At 33.6% G+C, this 21319-nt stretch overlaps 1 protein-coding gene across 3 annotated transcripts in view; it reads right to left on the minus strand.

The window, feature by feature from the left end:
• LOC144240513 (ephrin type-A receptor 6) overlaps positions 1 to 21319 on the minus strand; it is an 877144-nt gene that overhangs the window by 673047 nt on the left and 182778 nt on the right. For all 3 annotated transcript variants that reach the window (XM_077774886.1, XM_077774885.1, XM_077774887.1), the window contains exon 4: positions 12639 to 13302. In XM_077774886.1, coding sequence (XP_077631012.1) covers positions 12639 to 13302 — 664 coding nt within the window. The remainder of the gene's footprint in view (positions 1 to 12638; positions 13303 to 21319) is intronic.

Genomic DNA, 21319 nt, shown 5'->3' on the forward strand with positions numbered 1-21319 from the left:
CCAGCCAGAATCATCCCCTACCTCTGATGTTTCCACTTAATAATTTTCCAACCACTGACCCCTACCCTACTCCTTGGCCATAAATTCCGCCTCTACCTTGTTGAAATCAGAATTGAGCTCATTTCCTCTCCTCTACTCCAAAACTCCTTTGTAGTAGTCCCCCTAAATAATGTCTGCCTTCTAGTTCTTTAACAGTGTCTGATTAGTTTTTCTTTAACAATACCAAAAATAGTCTATGATTTTCCTTTGATTGACCAAACTCCATGTTTAATACCTAGATAATGCCTTCTTTAAAAAACAAATGAAAAACAAAAACAATCTTGACTGTAAAGTCTCATCCTTTAATACTTTAGTAATGTTTCTCTTTTGCCTTTTTTTAATTCTTCAAAAATTACTATTTCATTATAGTTATGAATTTCCATGAAAATTCTAATTTGTATCTTACAAATTAGCATTTTTAGTTAGTAAAAAATTGTTAACTTTGCCTTAGGCTTCATTTTATTGCAGCAAGAAATTCTCTGTGTCATTGCTGTTGTTCGCATAGTTCCCTAAACTAAGGTACAGTGGAGGTTAACTACACACATTCTGAAGAAAGATTACCTCAACAGTTAAGGTAATTCCTCTAGGACTTAGTAAGAGGTGGTAGTGATGGCCCTACACCCAAATCATTTCTGCTCTTCCCTCCCCAGTCTCAACCCTTATTAAGTAAAAACCACTTTATTAAATAATCCATATATTTTTCCCCATTAGTGATCTCTATTTTACCACAAATTAAATTATTTCATGCAATTTAGTCTATTTCTTTCCCTTTCTCCTTGGTATCACTGACAAATATTTTTATTTGGGGGTTAATACTACATATTTTAAATATTTTTTCATGAATATATTTTAATATTTGTCAAGGTTCTTGCTCACCTTTACTGTTTTTTTCAAATAATCCACATTTCATTCCACTTATTTCATATAACATTTATAATCATTTTTACTGAGTTCAAAGTAGCTAAAACAATGATGAATCAGAATTTTGATTTGTTTTGATTCTAAATTAACATTTATATCTTCCAAATATTTAAGTTTCTCATTTGCAAACACACTTCCTCATCTAAGAATTATTCTATTCTTTTTACATCACTCAAAACACATTTATACTTCAATGCATTAGAATATCCACTGGCTAATTTTTTAAAAATGTAAGAGAAATATATAATTAGATATTAAATAAATGCACTGATACCAAATTACTTTATTGAATCAAAGATGGGTCATCTAAGGAAATATATTGTTACAACATATCTCATCAAAGGTTTATAGAGGAATTTTATAGTTCCTTTAATAGATGCCAGAGAAATTTTTAAATATTTAGCAACTATCGTAAATAAAAATATAATCTAACTAATATATGAAATTTACAGAATAATTTTGAAAAGTATAAGATTAAATACAGTATTTCATATGCCTGGCAAATTCATTCACATTAAGCAATCTGAAATTACTTGTGAATATAGCCACATGTAATTAAACTTTAAGAAGAGTATGCTATTGGTCATGATGCAATTAGTAAATTAACTTTAAAAATCTTCAAAAAAGTCTCACATAATCCATATTTATTGTCATTTCAAAGTTTTATCAATTAAAATTTTTACAATTAATTTTGTTAAAAATATTTAATTGGTCAACATGGAGATAAAGAATATAACCTTTTTCACTGTGATAGGGTAAAAAAAACAATCTGCCCTGAATAGTAGTTAACTTTAAAACAAGAATAGAAATAAAACAAAGAAATAAGGTATTAGTCATTACAGTGATTCTATTTAAAGAATACTATCCAAAACAATGGTTGTTTATCTCTGTCCAAAGAAACAGGAAGAAACCTCTTCCTAGAGGTTTTCATGACTTTTTATAGCAGTCACTTTTGATGTTGTCAAATAATAGGAATAAATCACGCCTTTTCCCTGTCCACTGTTGAAGATAAAGCAGAGCTTGTTTTTATGCTCCCAGAGTTCCCATCAATTTTGGTATTGCATGCTTCTTTATATGGTGATAGTCCTGCTATACAGCAACTGGCAATCGGAATCTCCATCCCTTTAAATTTATCACCACTCTACAGTTCCGTGTAAAACTGAGACTAAATACTATATCCCTTATTTATTGGAACTCATTCTGAAAACAGATAGTTTGTCCTCAGCTCAGATTGAAAATAGTAACTGCTCATCAAAGTTTACTGTTCATACAGAATCATGATAGAAAGCTATTTCTAATACTAAAATATTTTACTGTATACTATTATATGTAAAAAAGGAAAAAAGCAAGTACAAAACAAAACTTACTTCTTAAAAAGGCCATATGCATAACTGAGAACATCAGTGATCTCTTTAATTCTGTCATTATTTCAAAGGACTCAAAAATATTAATGTCCTCCAATGTCATCACAATGTGTATTTATCACTAACTCCTAGGTACTTATAGTAACTGTTATTTTAAATGAAATCAAGAATGCTTTTCTCACAAAGGATCACAAGATTTCTTAAACCAAATAAACATGTTAAATGTATTTATAACAGATACCCTATTCTACATTGTTTCACCCACTCCTTTTTCTGCATCGTTTTTCCTTTAATGCTTGTTTTTCTTACAATTTTGCTGTCCTTTCAAATACACTTCCCTAGAGTTTAAATATGTAAATATCTGAAAATGCAAATTACTACACTTTTGTTCATATAGAGAATAGTCAATCATACCTCTGTACTTCCAAAGCTAGCTATGAATATATAATGAAAAAGTTTTAATAAGAAACTATTCCCAAATTTTAAGATGTATTTTATATATAGTTGTTATGATGCTTAGAATATGATATATTCTGAATTATGTAAAGATTTAACAAATACAATATTTTATTATTATATTTCTATAAAAGTGAGATCTTTTTTTTTTCTCTGGTAAAATGCTGCCATTATGTCTTCGATGTACTACATAATATTCCAGTGGAGGGTTTATCCTGAATGTTCTCTGTTACTTGTGGATGCTATGTAGAAATAATCACCCCCTTCTTCAAAATAGTTGAATACTATTTTTTTCCATCAAAAGAGAATAAGGTTTGGATATATACAATAACTTTTCTTTTAATGTAATTTAGTATAATTAGTTCAGTTTATATCTGGTTTAATGTAACAGTGTTACATAGCTTCTGCTTATCTGTTGATGAAAAAAATACTGATTATACTTATTGGACATACATAGCTTAATATTAAAGTTCACACTGAAAAGCTTTTACTCTACGGATTATATAATTTTTATAAGTGTGGTAACTATAGGTAAAATTTGTAAGTCACTCGTATGCCAAAACTTTTAAGAGAAAGGTATGCACTGTATATGTTCTTCTTTCTTCCACTTATTGGATACAGAGGACTATAAGGCCGTATGTGATAATGAAGGTACAAGTGAAAATGGTATAATTCTCCTAATCTTTGTATGAAGGAAAATTGGCAACAACCAGGAACACTTTGGGTTCTAATGTAAATTAAAAATAAACTATATGTTAGACTCTAGAATTTGGAATTTTGTTTTATCAGCTTTTAAATATCCATCTATCTATCTATCTATCATCTCCTCATACACACACACAAACATACACACATATATATATATCCTCTTCAACTGGGATATACCCAAAACAAAAACCTAAAACATGTGACATAAGTTTAAAGTCAGAAGGCAAGTGATGTGTAAAATTATAATAGGACACTACACTGATGGAAGACCACATTACATAATAGTATGTTTCTTGGTAAAATTTTACCAGCAATAACTTGGAAGGCAGGTAAAGTACTTATTTCTTTGTGTTGTCTGAAACTAGATGCATCTAACAAGATATTTCCAGGAACAGATGACCTCAAGCAATACTGGCTGGATTGAAAGTTTAAAAGAAAAGGAATGAAGAGTATAGAACTTTAGTGCTTTCAGAATTATAAAAGATCACTTCTGCCCCATCGCATGGAGACAAATTAAAAACGACAGCTTGAGCACCAAAAATATATTAAGACGCCATAAACAAAAAGACTCAGACCTATGTCTAAGAACTACCCACCCCTATTTTATAATGATCTCAACTTAGTTGCCATTAGGTTAACAAAGCATATGAATAATGAAGCAAGTAGATACATTAATAAGTAAGACACACTTGAAAACTATGTCCTAGAAAGAACTCTGAATGTAGACTTCTGTGTAGTTTCTGGCACAATGGATTGACAGAATAAAAGTCTACTTTGCTTTTAGGAAATTTTATTGCCAACAAATGTGGTCTATGATATGATCCTGAAGCTCTCAAAACATTATCATAAAACAGGTATGAAAACTATTCAGCCACCAATAACTACTTCAGAAATTGTCAGGATGATAAAAGAAGCTCACAGTGGAGTCAATGGTCTTTGAGAACAATGGGTAAGAACGTCCCAGTGAACTCATGTGTCCAGATCTGTTCTGAGGTTCTTCACAATACCTATCCATCATGACTATGGCTGTGTTTATTCTTTTTTAATGGGAGTTTTCTATTTATTTCAACTATTGTATATTTTATGTTAGGCATAGGTAGCTTTTCATTCAATCTGTTGGTCATAAGTTGACAAGACATATTTGAACCTAGTGGAGAAAACTTCGCGTTACCAGATATATGAGGATGAGCATACACATTTTGTAGATAAAGTAGTAGACCGTCACAGAGGTGACCAAGTATCTACAAAACCTGGGGCTTCCTCTTCTATAATAGAGAATCATTTTTGGAAAGTAACTACTACATCACTTAACAACATCTTACCTCTATTTCCAGCTAGGTGTGACTATATAAGCAGTTCATACTGCTGGTATGTGAAATGATGTATCTCTTCATATCTGAGTTAGTTAAAAAGCACATGTTCCTCCTCCAATCTCCTACTGCAATTTAGGCACAGATAACTGCAAACTCTTAAGAGATGGTTGATCCCCTACACGCAAGAAGGCTGGATTTCTGAATCACTCACTGCATTGAGTGGAACTCCTATCAACCAAGAATACTAACATGAATTCTTTGCTAAATTTATTAGTGCTTTTAAGTTTGCTTTATATAAAGCCTCATGGAGCAGAATTAGCCCAACTACAAAACTTCCTCATTGAAGAAAAAAAAAGACAGAGAAATAGAAAGCAGCACTACAAGTAACAATTCTAGAAAAAAAAAGACACTAATGCTTAAAAATGTAACCAATACACTAAGATCAGAAGAATAATTTAGACTCAAATTCTCTCAAAATTAATTTCATGTGACTAAGATCCATAAAGAATCTGTAAAAGTAAAAATATGAAACAGCAGGCAGAAATAAAAAAATAACAAGTAATTTTTTTTAAAAAATGAATAGCAAAAGCTAGTGAAGATAAAGATAATTTAATAGATGACATAAACTTAACTAGGTATAGTCAGAGTGAAAATTCTTAACCTAGCAATCAGTGCTAAGGTTGATATTAAATATTTTAAAAATCACAAAGATGATACTATTGAAAGTCTCTAAAAAATACCTAATAGATATTCTAGAAATAGAGAACATAAGAATATAATGCAAACACACATTTTCTTAATTTAAAAAAGTGGAAAGCATGGGGCACCTGGGTGGCTCAGTCAGTTGAGCATCTGAATTTGGCTCAGGTCATGATCTCTTGGCTCTCGAGTTCAAGCATCTGACTTTATGCTGACCACTCAGAGCCTGGAGCCTGCTTTGGATTCTGTGTCTTCCTCTCTCTGCCCCTACCCCACTGATGGTCTGCTTCCCTCTCTCTTAAAAATAAATAAACATTAAAAATTACTTTTTTAAATGCAAAGCAGGAAAAAATATATGCACACCAGTTGCATCATAATGTAACTGAAAACCAAATATATGGAACTTATAACTACCCAAGTAATGAGAATTAGTCAGAAGAACATTAGCAACTACAGCTTCAATAGATTCTCATGGACAGGGAAATACTATTTTCAGAATGTTGAGGATATATAATAGTAACCCAGTATTCTGTATCCAAGTAGATAATATTTGAAAACGGAGGTTAAAATAAATATATTTTTAAATATCCACTAAATGAAGAGTTTAAATACTTATAGTCCATTGCCAAAAGATCTATCAAAAATATACTACAGCAAACAGAATAATGAATCCAAGTAAGAGGAGATAATAATAGAAAAAATTAGCAAGTATAAAAACTTAATATATCTTGGTGTATCTAAGTGTTGACTTTATAAACCTATTAATTTTATTTTTTAAAATGTAGAACTAAAATTTTAAGATTAGTAGCAATTTCAGTGCGTGGCATGGCATACTATTTTTGAAAAGCAAATAGAAATGTTAAATAATTTTATCTTTTTAAAAATATATATGCATTAAGAAAGGATTTGTTTTTAAAATTGAGGATAGCCCCTATAGAAATAGGAATTATAGCATTCAAGTCAGCAGAGAGTAAAATAGGTACTAAATTTGAAGTTAAAATTTAGTTAAAAATCATATACTAAAAATGATCATTTCAAGCCAGGTTATGCTTTAACCTATTTTTAAAATTGTGAAAAGAACAAAATATAATTATTTAACTTTACTCTTTCTTGGAAAGAATACCTTCTATTTTTAGACTCCTTGGAGCCTCTTGATTTCATATTCTTCTCAAGCTGGGATGAAAGTCAGGAATTGCTTCATGAAAAAGCAGCTTTATTTGGAATTGAAGGTTATATTGTTAAGAGTTTATATTTAGTTTAGAGAACCTTTAGAAAGTGAAAATACTATTGGGGCCAATAAGTATGCCCTTTTTTTCTGATCCCAATCTCACCTTTTAGTTTCCATCATGTCCTCAAACCCCCTTATTTAATGTCAGCAAATCCTGGTGTCTCAAAATTTCTTTATGCTCTCTGCTCCCACAATCATCTCTGATAACATGATTAGACAGAAGATTATAAACACAGAGCATAAATGTTTCTGAACTGCAGCAGAGGACAGAGCCATGAAGCCTTAATAACAACACTCTTCAGGAGATCAAATCAATAGCTATGTATGTCACCAAAGGCCCTGTATATCCCATTCACTCAGTGAACAATAACACAATAGTCTGAGAACTGCCAGCATCCTTTCCTCTTGAATTTTAAAGCAGCACTAGAGAAAAATACATAAATAAAAGCATGTATGTAGAAAGAGGAAGAATTTTTTTTTTAATTCTCAGTGTTTCAGAACTTTTATTCCATACTCAAGTGTTATTTTGTTAAATTACATCATTTAACAAATTAAAAGTTGGAAGAACATATCCTTGCAGTGTGTGTGTATATATAAGCGTAGAAGCCTGAACTCTATCACAAGTACTAACAGTACAAGTATCACTGTCTTAGATTTATTTTAAATTAATATCTAAGAGGAATTTATTAGAAATTCATGTCACTTCAAAACTCACAACTGAACAAAAATTGCATTCAATTTATCATGTTAATTGTTTCTAATTATTTCTTCCATAGTGTTAAAATTTTCTTAGAGATATGCAGTGAAAGACTATTTGACGTAAATTAATGCTTCATGAATTACCATTATTTTTTATTCAAATCTTTTGTGGAATAAATTAAGACAATTAAAAAAAATAAAATGTGACATCAATATGCCTAAGCATGATAGTTTTAATTATAAATCTATGAGATAAACTTAAAATAGTTATGAAAAATAAGTTGAGATTTGAGCCAAGAATAAAATTCTGCCTACTAAATATAACAGAATAACCTAAATGACTGTGTTTGGCTTTATATTTTAGCATATCTGCTTAATATAATATTTACATCTATTTAAACCTGATTGATAGCAAGGATAAAAGAAACTCTCCCCTTTATGCTTCTAGGATTTGGATCAAGATATGCCTTAACAATATTACAGAAAAATGAATCACATGTTCACATATTCAGTAGCATAACTTTGAGGATAAAATAAAATGATAAATTATTTAAATGCAAATAAATACACATCATTGATAAAATATTGATAGTATGAGTAAACATAGATTAATTCTGTTTTAAACCAGCCTATTGTGTTTTTGTTATATAGCAGACCAAAAGTTCTCAAATCCATTCAAGTAAATTATCAGAATCCCTAAAACCTCATTATAATTTTTCCTATTTATCACAGCAAAGCTCCAGGTAAGTTTATACATTTGTCCATCATTCTCAATAGCATGAATTTCAGAATAGATATGTAGATACTGTTCTAACTGTGCTCATCTCAGATTCCAAAATATAAATGCAGGGAAAAAAAGGCCCTAATGAATGATCAATAATAACTTAGGGCTCCTCTATACTGGTGGACAGGCAGGAAAAGTTAAATCATCAAGATAAGGGTATGGGTGCCTGGAATGAAGAAATCAAAGAGAAAGAGAAAGAAAGAGAAAACAGGAATGGGAGACAGGATGGAAGTAGGGAGGGAAAACACAAAGACCGGACTAAAATATATTTAGACTGTAGATCTTAGTCTGGTGTTCGTTACTGTGTGGACCTGGGGAATAATACTCTGTTCTCAGTAATTTAGCATCCTGACTTATAAATAAATGAGGAATAAAGATATTTTTAAGGCTTTCCAGATCTAAAGCAACCAGATCTACTGTAACCCTCCCTGAAGAAAACTTTCCTGTTTCACAGAAATGAGAGGACACAGAGCACTCCACAGGTGTACCAATAGTATCCAGCTTAAACTATCAACAGAGCTTGGTTCTCAGTGCCTTATGTTCATTCATACCAATAAATTTTTTACCCTTAATTACAAACATGATTTTAAAATACTCCTCTTTTATCTGAAAGCCCTGGAAAAACAGACACATAAATAATTCTTATAAATAACGAGGATAAAAATAAACAGAGACAGGAGACGGAAGGAAGGAAGGGAGGGAGAGAAGGGGGGAGGGAATAACTCAGAGGGCAGAGCCAAGAACCACTGAATGAAACTAAGAACCACATGGGGCACCTGGGTGGTTCAGTCAGTTAAGCATCTGACTTTGGCTCAGGTCATGATCTCACGGTTTGTGGGTTTGAGCTCCATGCCGGGCTCTGTGCTGACTGCCAGCTCAGAGCCTGGAGGCTCTGTGCTGACTGCCAGCTCAGAGCCTGGAGCCTGTTTCAGATTCTGTATCTCCCTATCTCTCTGACCCTCCCCTGCTCACGCTGTCTCTTTCTCTCTCTCAGAAATAAATAAAACATTAAAAAAATAAAAAAAAATTAAAAAGAACATTCCCTCCCCTTATTATAAGGGATCCTGACAACATCCAGTTGTACTTCAAAATCACAATGGACCAGTAACAGCTGTGTTCCCAGCCTTTAGGAATGGGAAATCTTTTACAATTTTCCTGTCCCTATCCCATGTGTTGTGTGAGGAGTGTTAATTTATCTTTTTAGTTCTTATTTCTCCAGATCAAGAGGAACTTGAGCTATAAATCTTCATTTACATCTGGAACTGTTTTTAAGAGTGCTCTTCTGGACTCCAGCATGATGCCACAATGGAGTAAATGTTTGGGACAGTGTGTGAGGTTGTGTGCATGAAGGATGAACACTCATCTTGAGAATCCAGAGACTGGACTGTAGTATACTGTCACATTGCTAACTCCCTATAAACATACTTCCAGTAAACACCCCCTTCTAAAATTCCCCTCATATACCCACTCTTTATCTGGCCATGTGAAAAACTCTCTCTTATGGTAGCCACTGTATTATAAAAAATCTTAGACTAGATTCTTAAATGATGGGACCCCATACAGAAAGAAACTCTGGAAGCTAAGAGGTCATCTTAGACATTCCAACTCTGGTCAACCTCAATAGCCGACTTTAGCTGCATTACTGACCTCTGCTTACCCTACAGCAAAAGAATTAACCAACTGAGCCCTGAGAAATCATAAATCAGTGTGGTTTTGAGCTAATAAATTGTGGGTTGTTTTATCTCTCAGTAACAATAGATAACTAAAACATAAGGTTTATCAGTATTTATCTCTACCAACCTACCAGAAGTGATTAACAGAGAAGTACTAAAAAATGTTATTAGCTCAAATTAACTGTGTGTATGTGTGTGTGAATGCATATACACACACACACATATATATATACACATACATATACATTATATATGTGACCATATACTTACTTGAGCTATGGTTTTATTCATGTAAGTCCCAATTAATTTACCATTTAGTTTACATGTACTTCAATGATTTGGTTGTAAAATAAGTTGTTGACAGATAGCAACAGAATCTAATAAAATTTATTACCAAAGTTAATNATGTGTGTGTGAATGCATATACACACACACATATATATATACACATACATATACATTATATATGTGACCATATACTTACTTGAGCTATGGTTTTATTCATGTAAGTCCCAATTAATTTACCATTTAGTTTACATGTACTTCAATGATTTGGTTGTAAAATAAGTTGTTGACAGATAGCAACAGAATCTAATAAAATTTATTACCAAAGTTAATAAAAGGGCAATACAATGCATCAAAACACTTAAATAAGCACTCTAAAATGGAAACTGGTGGTAGTATAAGATACCTCTATCCAAAAATGACGTAGCTGACTTCCCCTGTGCTTTTAAATAGTAATGTATTGTATTTAATTGGAACCAAGCATATGTGCATGTTTTTAATATTTCTCCATACTTTGCCATGAGTTGATTACAAAACTGCTACTTTATTTATGGATAAGGCAACTGTGATTTCAAAGTTAATAAGCCATGGATTTAGAATTCAAGCTTAATTCTTCCAATTTCTTCCATCCACTACAAGATGATGAACATTGTATTATATCCATTCTCTCATGTTTCTACAATCAAATAAGTTAAAATAAAGATAACAAGCCATAAAGTAGATGAATCTAGGAGTAGCTCTACATAAGCTGATAATGATATCATTTGTCCAAAATCATCCTTATCTAACAACTGAAAGAATTTTAAGGTATATAAATAAGGATAAAACTCACAAAGTAAATGTATTAACTAAAAAAAATCTAGCCATCAATAATTGACATTACCTTTTTTCTGTGATTAATGCCATAAAAATACAAATATTTAATCAAAGCTAATCACATAAATCCTGAGGAATACTCTTTAGATATTTTAAAATCTTTATTTTAACCAATGAATTCCCAGCTTCTTCCTAATTTAAAACATGGTAAAAGTACATGGTTAGTATGAGTATCCTCTGTACTTATTATCCTCTTAATCCCACTGATTATTCATATATATTAATCTTTCTTCAGTTTATTTTCCAACATATAGAAATGTTTTATAAAGTTCCTTCAAAGAATCATTTCTGACTATTCCATTCTAAATCCTTGTTATGGGTGAATAAAAACTTTGAATTAAATCTATACTAATAAACTTCAATGAAACACCTTTTAATAAATAGTGGAGGACACCTGCTTCAGGCTTTATAAAAAATGTACCACAGATTCTATACAAATATTAATATTTTTAAATAACCAAATATAATCATTACAATTGACTAGAATTAGTGAACTTTTCAACATTCAAGAACCCAAGTGTTTTATAAATAGATAAAACCTTTAAAAATTCACATATATTTCCCATAACCCTTATATGCATACAAGCATGTTTTTTCTTATTTATTCTCATCCTTTTTAAAGAACAACAATATGGCACTAACAAAGAAATAAACAAACTTATAAATCATTTACCATTAAGAGGGAAATATTTGTACTCAGTTAACACTTATCTACCATAATTTTATTTCTATATTTGTGTTTTCATTATAAGACCTTAATCCAAACACAATTAATCTCTTTGTAAAAATTTTCAATGTATAAATTATTGGATTAATAAGTCCTTACAGAATTATTCACATATAAAGAAAAAAATGTTCCACCTTGAAAATTATAGGTATTTTATTATCATAACAATGTGAAAGGTACAGTTCTAACTTAATTACCCTTGGTTGTGTCAATATTCCCAGACAGATTTTACAAAAATATTACTATTAAAACAAATAAAAGGTAATTTGTTATATGAAGGAAATTGTATTTAATAGTAGCAAAACAGAAATTAAGCTCTGATGTAGCCACTACTCAATCACCAAACACATTTGCATAAACTATCCTATATGTTTTTGAAACATATATGTGAATTTATCATATTTAAATATAATTTCATCTTCTCTATGTACTATATAATTACTACACATAAGCATGAGAAAATTATTTTCAAACTATCTTTAAATGCCACATTCTCTACAAGGCATCAAAACATGAAAGTTCAGCAAATGTTCATTTTGAATCTTTTTGATTTTTTGTTGCTGCTATTAATGTTACTTTCCTTTATAAAAATTAGGTAAGTACAGCCATTCATATAGTTTAACTAGTTTGCCAAATTCAATATGGAGAAACACTTGTCATGGTATAAAATTTATTTTATATTTTCATATATCCTCTCTGGGAGGAAAAGTAATAAGAAACTATCCTATAGTTAATAATTTATTCCACAATTAATTCTACCAGTAATAGTATTTGAAAATGTATTATTTGAAAATAAATGTATAACAATTTACCTTTTCAAAACATCATTAAATGCATGATAAATTATTTGAATGTTTCTTTCTTACCGTGACAAGAACCTTCAATTTCTTCATATCCTGTACTGCAGATACACCTTCCAAGAGGAACCAACCAATCTCCATCAGCTCCACAGTATAGTTTAGGAGTGTCTCGCTCTTCTGCACTCTTCACACAAGAGCCCCTTACTTCAACCAAAGAAGAAGAATCAACCCTTGGGATGGTGTCAGGAAACATAGCCAAGTTACGAACAGTGAAGGGGCACTTTTTGTAGAAAACACGGACGGAGACCAAGGCAATGCATGCCCCAATGTCCTGAAAAGCCAGATAAAATCCTTTCCTTTCTATAGGACCCACCTCACGAATTTCCGTGTTTAGCTTCAGGATACGATCACCCAAATCCATCTGGGTAAAACTTTCATCAGCAGCAATTGTGTCAATCTTTGTATACTGGCTTGGCTTGAATTTAATTCCATGGGACTCATCTGATTCCACATAATAGAGATTAAATGTTTCTTTGCAAGTCCCCAAAACCCATGGGATGCTGTTACAATCCCTTAATGTAAACTTCATTTCCACATAAATTTTCTGAGCCGCATCACGGGAGATCCAGTTTGTGCGAAGCCAGTTGTTTTGGTTTGGTTCCATTACATTGCATACCTGGTATGTGTGAATGGGCCTATTATGTTCATCCATTTCAGTGATGGCATCCCACTGCAAGAAGGAAAAAAATTAAGTGATTATAAAACCACAGTGGCTAAGCAGATATGACTACTTCTGAAATTTTCTGTTCTAGCAAAGAAACATTAATAAAAATGATACAAATGAAGCTATTCAAACCAACAATGCAGCAGAATTTTAAGCATGAACCTCTGATTAAGAATGTAGGGGCGCCTCGGTGGCTCCATCAGTTTGAGCATCCAACTTTAGCTCAGGTCATGATCTCACAGTTTGTGGGTTGGAGCCCCATGTCGGGGCTGACAGCTCTGACAGCTCAGAGCCTGGAGCCTACTTTGGATTCTGTGTTTCCCTCTCTTTCTGTCCCTCTCCAACTCATGCTCTGTCTCTGTCTCAAAAATAAATAAACATTAAAATTGTAAGGGGTGTCTGGGTGGCTCAGTTGGTTACGTGTCTGGCTTTGGCTCAGGTCATGATCTCATGGCTTGTGAGTTCTAGCCCCACGTTGGGCTTGTTGCTGTCAGCTCAGAGCCTGGAGCCTGCTTCAGAATCTATGTCTCTCTCGCTCTCTGCCCCTCCCCTGCTCATAATCTGTCTCTCTCTCTCTTAAAAATAAACTTTAATTTTAAAAAAAAATGTAAGAAAAATGTAGGTTTTGATGTGCCTGGGTGGCTCAGTCAGTTAAGCGACTAAATCTTGACTTCAGCTCAGGTCATGATCTCATGATCGTGAGACTGAGCCCCACATCAAGTTCCATCTGATGGAGCCTGCTTAAGATTCTCTCTCTCCCTCTCCCTCTGCCCCTACCCTGCTTGCACTCTATCTCTGTAAGTATAAATAAAATAAATAAACATTAAAAAAAGAATGTAGGTTCTGGACATACCAACTGTCCTAGTATGAATCTTACCTTCCCACATACTAATTATATGACCAAGGGCTATTTAATGTAAACTCCGTTTTCCTTATCTGTAAAGTGATGCCGATAATAGTACATGTTTCATAGAGTTGCTGTAAAGCATAAGTTATTTAATATATGTAAAGCAATTTAAATAGTTCCTGGTACTCTAAGGAATATAAAATAGCACCCATTATCTGATCAAAATAACTAGACTGATGACACACTCTGGTTACCCACCTGCCTTCATATCCAATTTGTCACAAATTGAGATATAGTCAGCAGTATTCAGTTAAATATTTACATGTCTATTTGATAGAAAATAGACATATATAAGGCCATAGATTTATTCAAGGAATATTTATGAGGCACTATTCTGGACACTGGGAATATAGCAGTGAACTAGCTAAATCTTGCTTTTATGGAGCTTACTTAGAGTAGGGACAATAAAAATCACAAATGAATAAACTGAAAAATATGGTAGAATGTACAATGGGAAAATTAAGGCAAGAAGACAAAGAAAAGGTTTGCAGTTTTACATAGGGTAGCCAGAAAAAGCCTTACTGAAGTGGTAATAGCTTTTTTTTAATGGTTACTTATTTATTTTGAGACAGAGACAGACAGACAGACAGACTGAGCACGGGAAGGGCAGAGAGAGAGAATCCTAAGCAGGTTCTGTCTGCCCTGTCAGTGCAGAGAGTGACTTGGGGCTTGATCTCAACAACCAAGAGATCATGACCAGAGCCCAAATTAAGAGTCAGATGTTCAACCAAATGAGCCACCCAGGTGCCCCCTGAGGTGGTAACATTTAAGCAATATGATGGAGGTAAGAGAGTGAACCTTGCCAAGAGGAAACGTAAGTAGAAATTACCTTCAGTCAGAGTATACAGGTATATTTTAGGAACAGAATGAATAGGCACTGGAAGTACACTAGGTAACAGGGCAGAAAAAGAAAGGGCAAAACTAAAGCCTTTATAAGACTTTTAAGCACTTTAGCTTTTACTCTGAGCTGGATCATTGGATTATCTTCACTTCTACATTGAGCATTCTGCCATTTATTTGTATAGAAAAACTTTATCTTTTTTTTAATTTTTATTTATTTATTTTAAAAATTAATGTTTCTATTTTATTATTGAGACAGAGAGAAACAGAGCATGAGTGGGGGAGGGTCAGAGAGAGAGGGAGATATAGAATCCGTAGCAGGGTCCAAGCTCTGAGCTATCAGCACAGAGCTTGATGCAGAGCTCGAATCCATGAACTGCGAGATCATGACCTGAGTCAAAGTCGGCCACTTAACCGACTGAGCCACCCAGGTGCCCCTGTTTATCCTTTTTTTAAAAAATTAATAAAAATCCTTAAGTATCTTGAAATAAATTGGTATTGTCTGTAGTTACACATCTAATATTGATAATTCCACATGATAAATTTAAATTGTAATTGTATTTTATTTGTATAGTAACTGATAATTTTCAATAGATTAAAAACAAACAGCTATGGTAATTTTAAAGCCTTTTTGGAAAAACATGTTAGTCATCATAATTTCTCATTTCTATTAACATATACTGGAAATAATAAACTATTTTCTATAGTGAATATGTATTTTATTTCTTAATACCATCCTTCAGTGATTTATAATAAGATTATTTAACACATTCTGTGTGCAGTTTCTTACTTTAATTGGCTATAGAGTCACTTAATCAAGATTGGTTGAATTTCAATTAGTAGTTTCTAACAGAATGACTACTTTCTTCAGTCTACAGTACAGTTATGACACTTAATAGCCTTCAGTATTTACTATACATTTCCATGAAGAAAGAATTGAAAACTTAAAAACAATCTATATCTGGGGGCACCTGAGTGACTCAGTTGGTTGAGCGTCCAACTTCAGCTCAGGTCATGATCTCATGGTTCATGGGTTCGAGACCCGCGTGGGGCTCTGTGCTGACAGCTCAGAGCCTGGAGCCTCTTTCAGATTCTGTGTCTCCTTCTCTCTATGACCCTCCCCTGCACATGCTGTCTCTCTCTCTCTCAGAAACAAATAAGTAAAACATTTTTTAAAAATTAAAAAAAAAACAATCTGTATCTGAATATTCATTTACAAGTTGCTAGCTTGAAATTGAGAGGACATTGTCCATAAGAAACATTAAGTTCCTTTGGAACTTATTATAATTTTGCAAAACACCCCTGATAAACATAGTAGTGATTCAATGATCTCACAGAGACACATGCAATTATTCATCTAAATGTTTTTCATTCTAGCAATCATGGGTCTTATGTGACTTTTACACTTGGATTTAAGACAGCAATAGTTCATTTTTATTTTTAATTATTTTTTGGAGAGTGCAAGTGGGGGAGGTGCAGAGAAAGGAGGACAGATGATCTGAAGCAGCCTCTCAACTGACTGGCTGACAGCAGCAAGCCTGATTTGGGGCTTGAACTCACGAACCATTAGATCATCACCTTAGCTGAAGCCAGACACTCAACCAACTGAGTCATCCAGATGCCCCATCATAGCTCATTTAATAAACAAACTAACCATTTTCAATATAAGCAGTGAAACAAGATGAAAAGAATAAAATCTGTGAACTCTCAAAAGCAGTATCCAAAACTCTATGCATTTCACCCATTGGAGAGCCTCTGAGGGTACTCAACCAATTATTATCCTTATTTGAGATAATTTCTAACAAGAACTGATTGTTTCTCAGGAAATACATGTCTATACCATATCCTCAACTCTCCCACATAGAATAATAGGGCTATATTTTCAATAATTTCTATTTAAATAATTACATTTTAAAATCTTCACACTATATCTCTTCATATTAATAAAAAGTACTAACTATAGTCATCACAACTACTTCTCCTAAAATAGGAGATTTAACTAAAATGTCAAAAATTGTCTCTTGTGACAAAAATAAATTCTGAAATCATTTTATATCTTTATTTAAAAATGTGTTGGGTTTAGAGAAAAATAGATGAAAACAAAGGTCAGGAATGAGAAGAATATAACATATATTCACTGAATCAAAACTGAGCTGAATGAAAGGATGAGGAAATGACAAAATGTCCATAGATAATGAGAAATGTAGTTCTTAAAGAAACTGCACAAAGATTCTTAACAAAATGGTACATCATTTTCTGGGCTAAATTTGTGATATATGATGGTCATTAGTGTCTTTTCTTTCTTTTATTTAAAAAAAGAAATCAGAATTAGATTTGGGTACCGAAATAGTTAAAACAGATCAGTTGCTAAACTCCATCTTATCTAAAATATTCAAAGTAACTGAAATTAGATTTTTAAATTTGAATATAACTAAAACAATATAAAATCAATATTGGTATAAGATCTAAAAGATTATGAGGTTTACTACTAAATATTAACATTAGCAGATGTAGAAATGTATGACAGTTATAATGTAGCCTTCAGAAATATAGCATTTACACATAATTATATTTGTGTTTATTTAGTTACATAACCTTTTTGTTATAATTTTCAAATATTAAAATAAATAAGGTCTCTAAAATTGTGGGGCCCACAGTAAGAGTGCTGATATGAGAGCTCATACACCATATGTCTAAATATGTTAAAATGATAAATCATTCTTTAAATCAGAACAAATTCTAAGTATGCTCTCTTTGCCTACACTGCAAAGATACCTTCATAAAAACATGGAAGGCCAGGTTCAAATTTAAAATACTTGGCCTTTGATAAAACAAACTTTTGGGACTACATCAAAATAAAAAGCTTCCAGACAACAAAGAAAACAACCAACAAAACCAAAAGACAATCTACTGAATAGGAAAAGCTATTTATAAATGACATATCCAATAAAGGGTTAGTATTAAAAAAAAAAAAAACATTTACAACACCAAAAAAACAAACCAACAACAAAAAATCCAGTTACAAATGGACAGAAGACATGAACAGACATTTCTCCAAAGAAGACATACAAATGGCCAACAGACACATGCTCAAGATCACTCATCAGGAGGGGAATGCAAATCAAAACCATCACCTCACACACATCAGATAGGCTAATATCAAAAACACAAGAAACAAATGTAGGTGAGGAAGTGGAGAAAAGGGGAACTCTTGTGCACTGTTGGTGGAAATGCAAAATGGTGCAGTCTCTGTGGAAAACAGTAAGAAGGTTCATAAAAAAATTAAAAATAGAGACGACTGGGTGGCTCAGTCGGTCAAATATTTGACCCTTGATTTCCACTCAGGTCATGATCTCACAGTTTGTGAGTTCAATCCCCACGCTGCCAGCATGGAGACTGCTTAGGATTCTCTGTCTCCCTCTCTCTTTCTGCCCCTCACCTAAATGTACTCGAGCACGCAGATGTGCTCTCCCTCTCTCTCTCAAAATTGATAAATAAACTTAAAAAAATAATAAATAAAAATAAAACTACTCTGTGATCCAGTAATTTCACTACTGGGTATTTACCCAAAGAATTTGAAAACAATAATTCAAAGGAATATATGCACCCCTATGTTTATTACAACATTACTTACAACAGCCTAGCTAAGGAAGTAGACCAAGTGCCCATCTATAGCTAAATGGATAATGAAGATGTGGTATATACAATGAAATATTCAGCCATAAAAAAGAATGAAATCTTTCCATTTGCAACAACAAGGATGGATGCATAAGGTATAATGTTAAATGAAATAAGTCAGAGAAAGAAAAATATCATATGATTCCACTCATAGGTGGAATTTAACCAAACAAATGAACAAAAGGAGGGAGGGGAAGAAAGACAAATCAAAAAGCAGACTTTTAACTATAGGAAACTGATAGTTACCGAGCGGAGATGGGTAGGGGAATGGATGAAATAGATGATGGAGATTAAGAGTACACTTAATCTTGATGAGCACTGAGAAATATATGGAACTGTGGAATCATTACTGTACACCTTAAACTAATATAAGATTGTATGTTATCTACACTGGAATCTCTCCAGAAAGACACTACCGTTAACTTTAACCAATCCCACTTCTATTTACTTCCCTGACTCTAGCTCTTTCCCATACCATGAAAGTCTTCACATATGCACATACATGAGTATCCCAGCCCTCATGTCCAAGCTGCACCCCTCTCCTGCTACAAAAAGCTGCCAATTTTGGCCCTCCAGTCAACTTAGATTGAACATACCAGTGACACAATATAACCACTGGAGGATGGACCCCCATAAGAAGCCATTAAGTTCTTTAAAAGAATTTAGATCCTGATAAGCATAAGGACAGCAGACAGACTGCAAACACACCCAGGTGAGATATGTGTGATATTCCTCAGACACTCCTGCTCCTGGCTGCCAAGAACAAAGAAAAGAGGGAAAACAAATAGTTAACTGACTCTCTCTCTCTCTCTCTCTCTCTCTCTCTCTCTCTCTGTTCCTCTGCCTAATAGATGTGGGGGCTTCTTGCTCATTCATTTCCTGGGTAACAGCTCTAATTGGAGCCAACTGTGTTTAGTCTACCCCAGGACAGGGGCTTTAAGGAATACTCCCAAGCAGAGAAGAACTGAAACTCCCTTTATTTTGGGGAAATTTTCTGTCTACTTTGTCCTGACATGGACTGCATATTTCCACTTGTTGATGGAAAGGAAAACAAACACGGAGTCTGCTTCTCTGTCTGAGTTGACTAGACATAAAACTGGGAACCCTCTTTCTCTACCTCATGGAGGCATTTCGCCTCTTCAGCCTCCTACTATTTCTGCACTACCTGGGGTGTGGCCTGCATAACTGATTCTATACCATCCTTAGAATGCCTCCTTAGGCACCATTGGCTCCTCCTCCCATTCGCTGTGTCAGGGAGGGAAGAGCACTCTCTTGGATGGTCCACATCAGATTTACCCACCAGGGTCCCAGGTAAAAACTGATCATGAGGAACAGTTTGTTTTTTAAGTGGATACAGGAGGAACATATGGTGTTTAAGCGAATTTAAGTTTGTTGGTCTAAGATAGACCGTTCTATCAGCATTATATATGAAGCTTTTATCCTGTCCAGGTTTGCTGAAAGGTCAAATAAGCTTGTGTTGTTTCTATTGCAATGTTAGCAAAAAGGCAACTTAAATGATGGTTAATTCTGTTGCAAAGTTTTCATGGGTAACTGTTAAGGTACTTTTCAGTCTTTGGTAACCTGAAAGTAAAGTTTTGCTTGCATGATAATTGGGATTGAATTCGTTGGACATTTAGGGCTATTCTAAATAGAATGGAGTGCTAAAGCATTGATTACTAAGCATTAGGTTCATCTGCTTTTTGGCTTCTTATTGCAGAGAAACTAAGGATATTTGGGTCTGAAGGTAAACATGGCTTGTGTTTTATAACTTTATGAGGTTTTGGGGCTGATAGTGGGGTTTATGGGGTCCAGAGCTGATGGCAAAGAATTCTTGAAGACATTTCTGGTGCAAAAAGGTGATTTGGTTAAAACCCAGAGACAGGACCTGTGGGCAGAAAGAGCTGTCCTGGGACCATGAGGAGAGGCTGGTTATATACTATGGAGGTGGAGGAGGTAAAGTCCAGGGGAAGTTTCCAGTGAGATTTTCATATATTAATGAAGACTCACAGGATACTGGGGGCCTAGCTATTGTCAAGCTAAGGTGGTCTTTCCCTCTAGCAAAACAATTAGCATTGAGACAATAGGGAGTTCCAGGAGAAAGCTTTACTCTGACAGCCTCAAGTATTTGTCAATGGGCTGCAGGTTATAATGAAATTTAGTTTTATCTGCCATTTCCTTCTGCCTTCATTTCCCATACCACTATGGAAGGGTGATGTTGGGGCTCCAGGAAACAGAGTCTTTAGGTTTCTGCAGATTAGGCTATTGATAAGATCACCTTTTTCTCCTAATTTACTAAGATCTTTGTAAATAGATGGAGACTCAGGTCCTGCAGGACTATATCTATCAGTCAACCATTTGTTTTCTTTCCTTTCCTTTGTTCTTGGGCAGCCAGGAGTCCCTGAGGAATATCACACATACCTCACCTGGCAGGGGTGGTGTTTGTGGCCTGTCAGCTTGCCTTGTGCTTCCTCATTAGATCCTACATTTTCCTTCCTACATACCACACTGTAGGGAAGACCCCAAAATTCTTTATTCAGTTGGCTTCTTCTTTCAAGGAGAAGAATGAATAGCAATTAACATATAATTAATCTACATGCA

This window comes from Crocuta crocuta, unplaced genomic scaffold (genome assembly GCF_008692635.1).
Source record: "Crocuta crocuta isolate KB4526 unplaced genomic scaffold, BGI_CrCroc_1.0 scaffold6, whole genome shotgun sequence".
In the NCBI taxonomy this organism is placed as follows: Eukaryota; Metazoa; Chordata; class Mammalia; order Carnivora; family Hyaenidae; genus Crocuta; species Crocuta crocuta.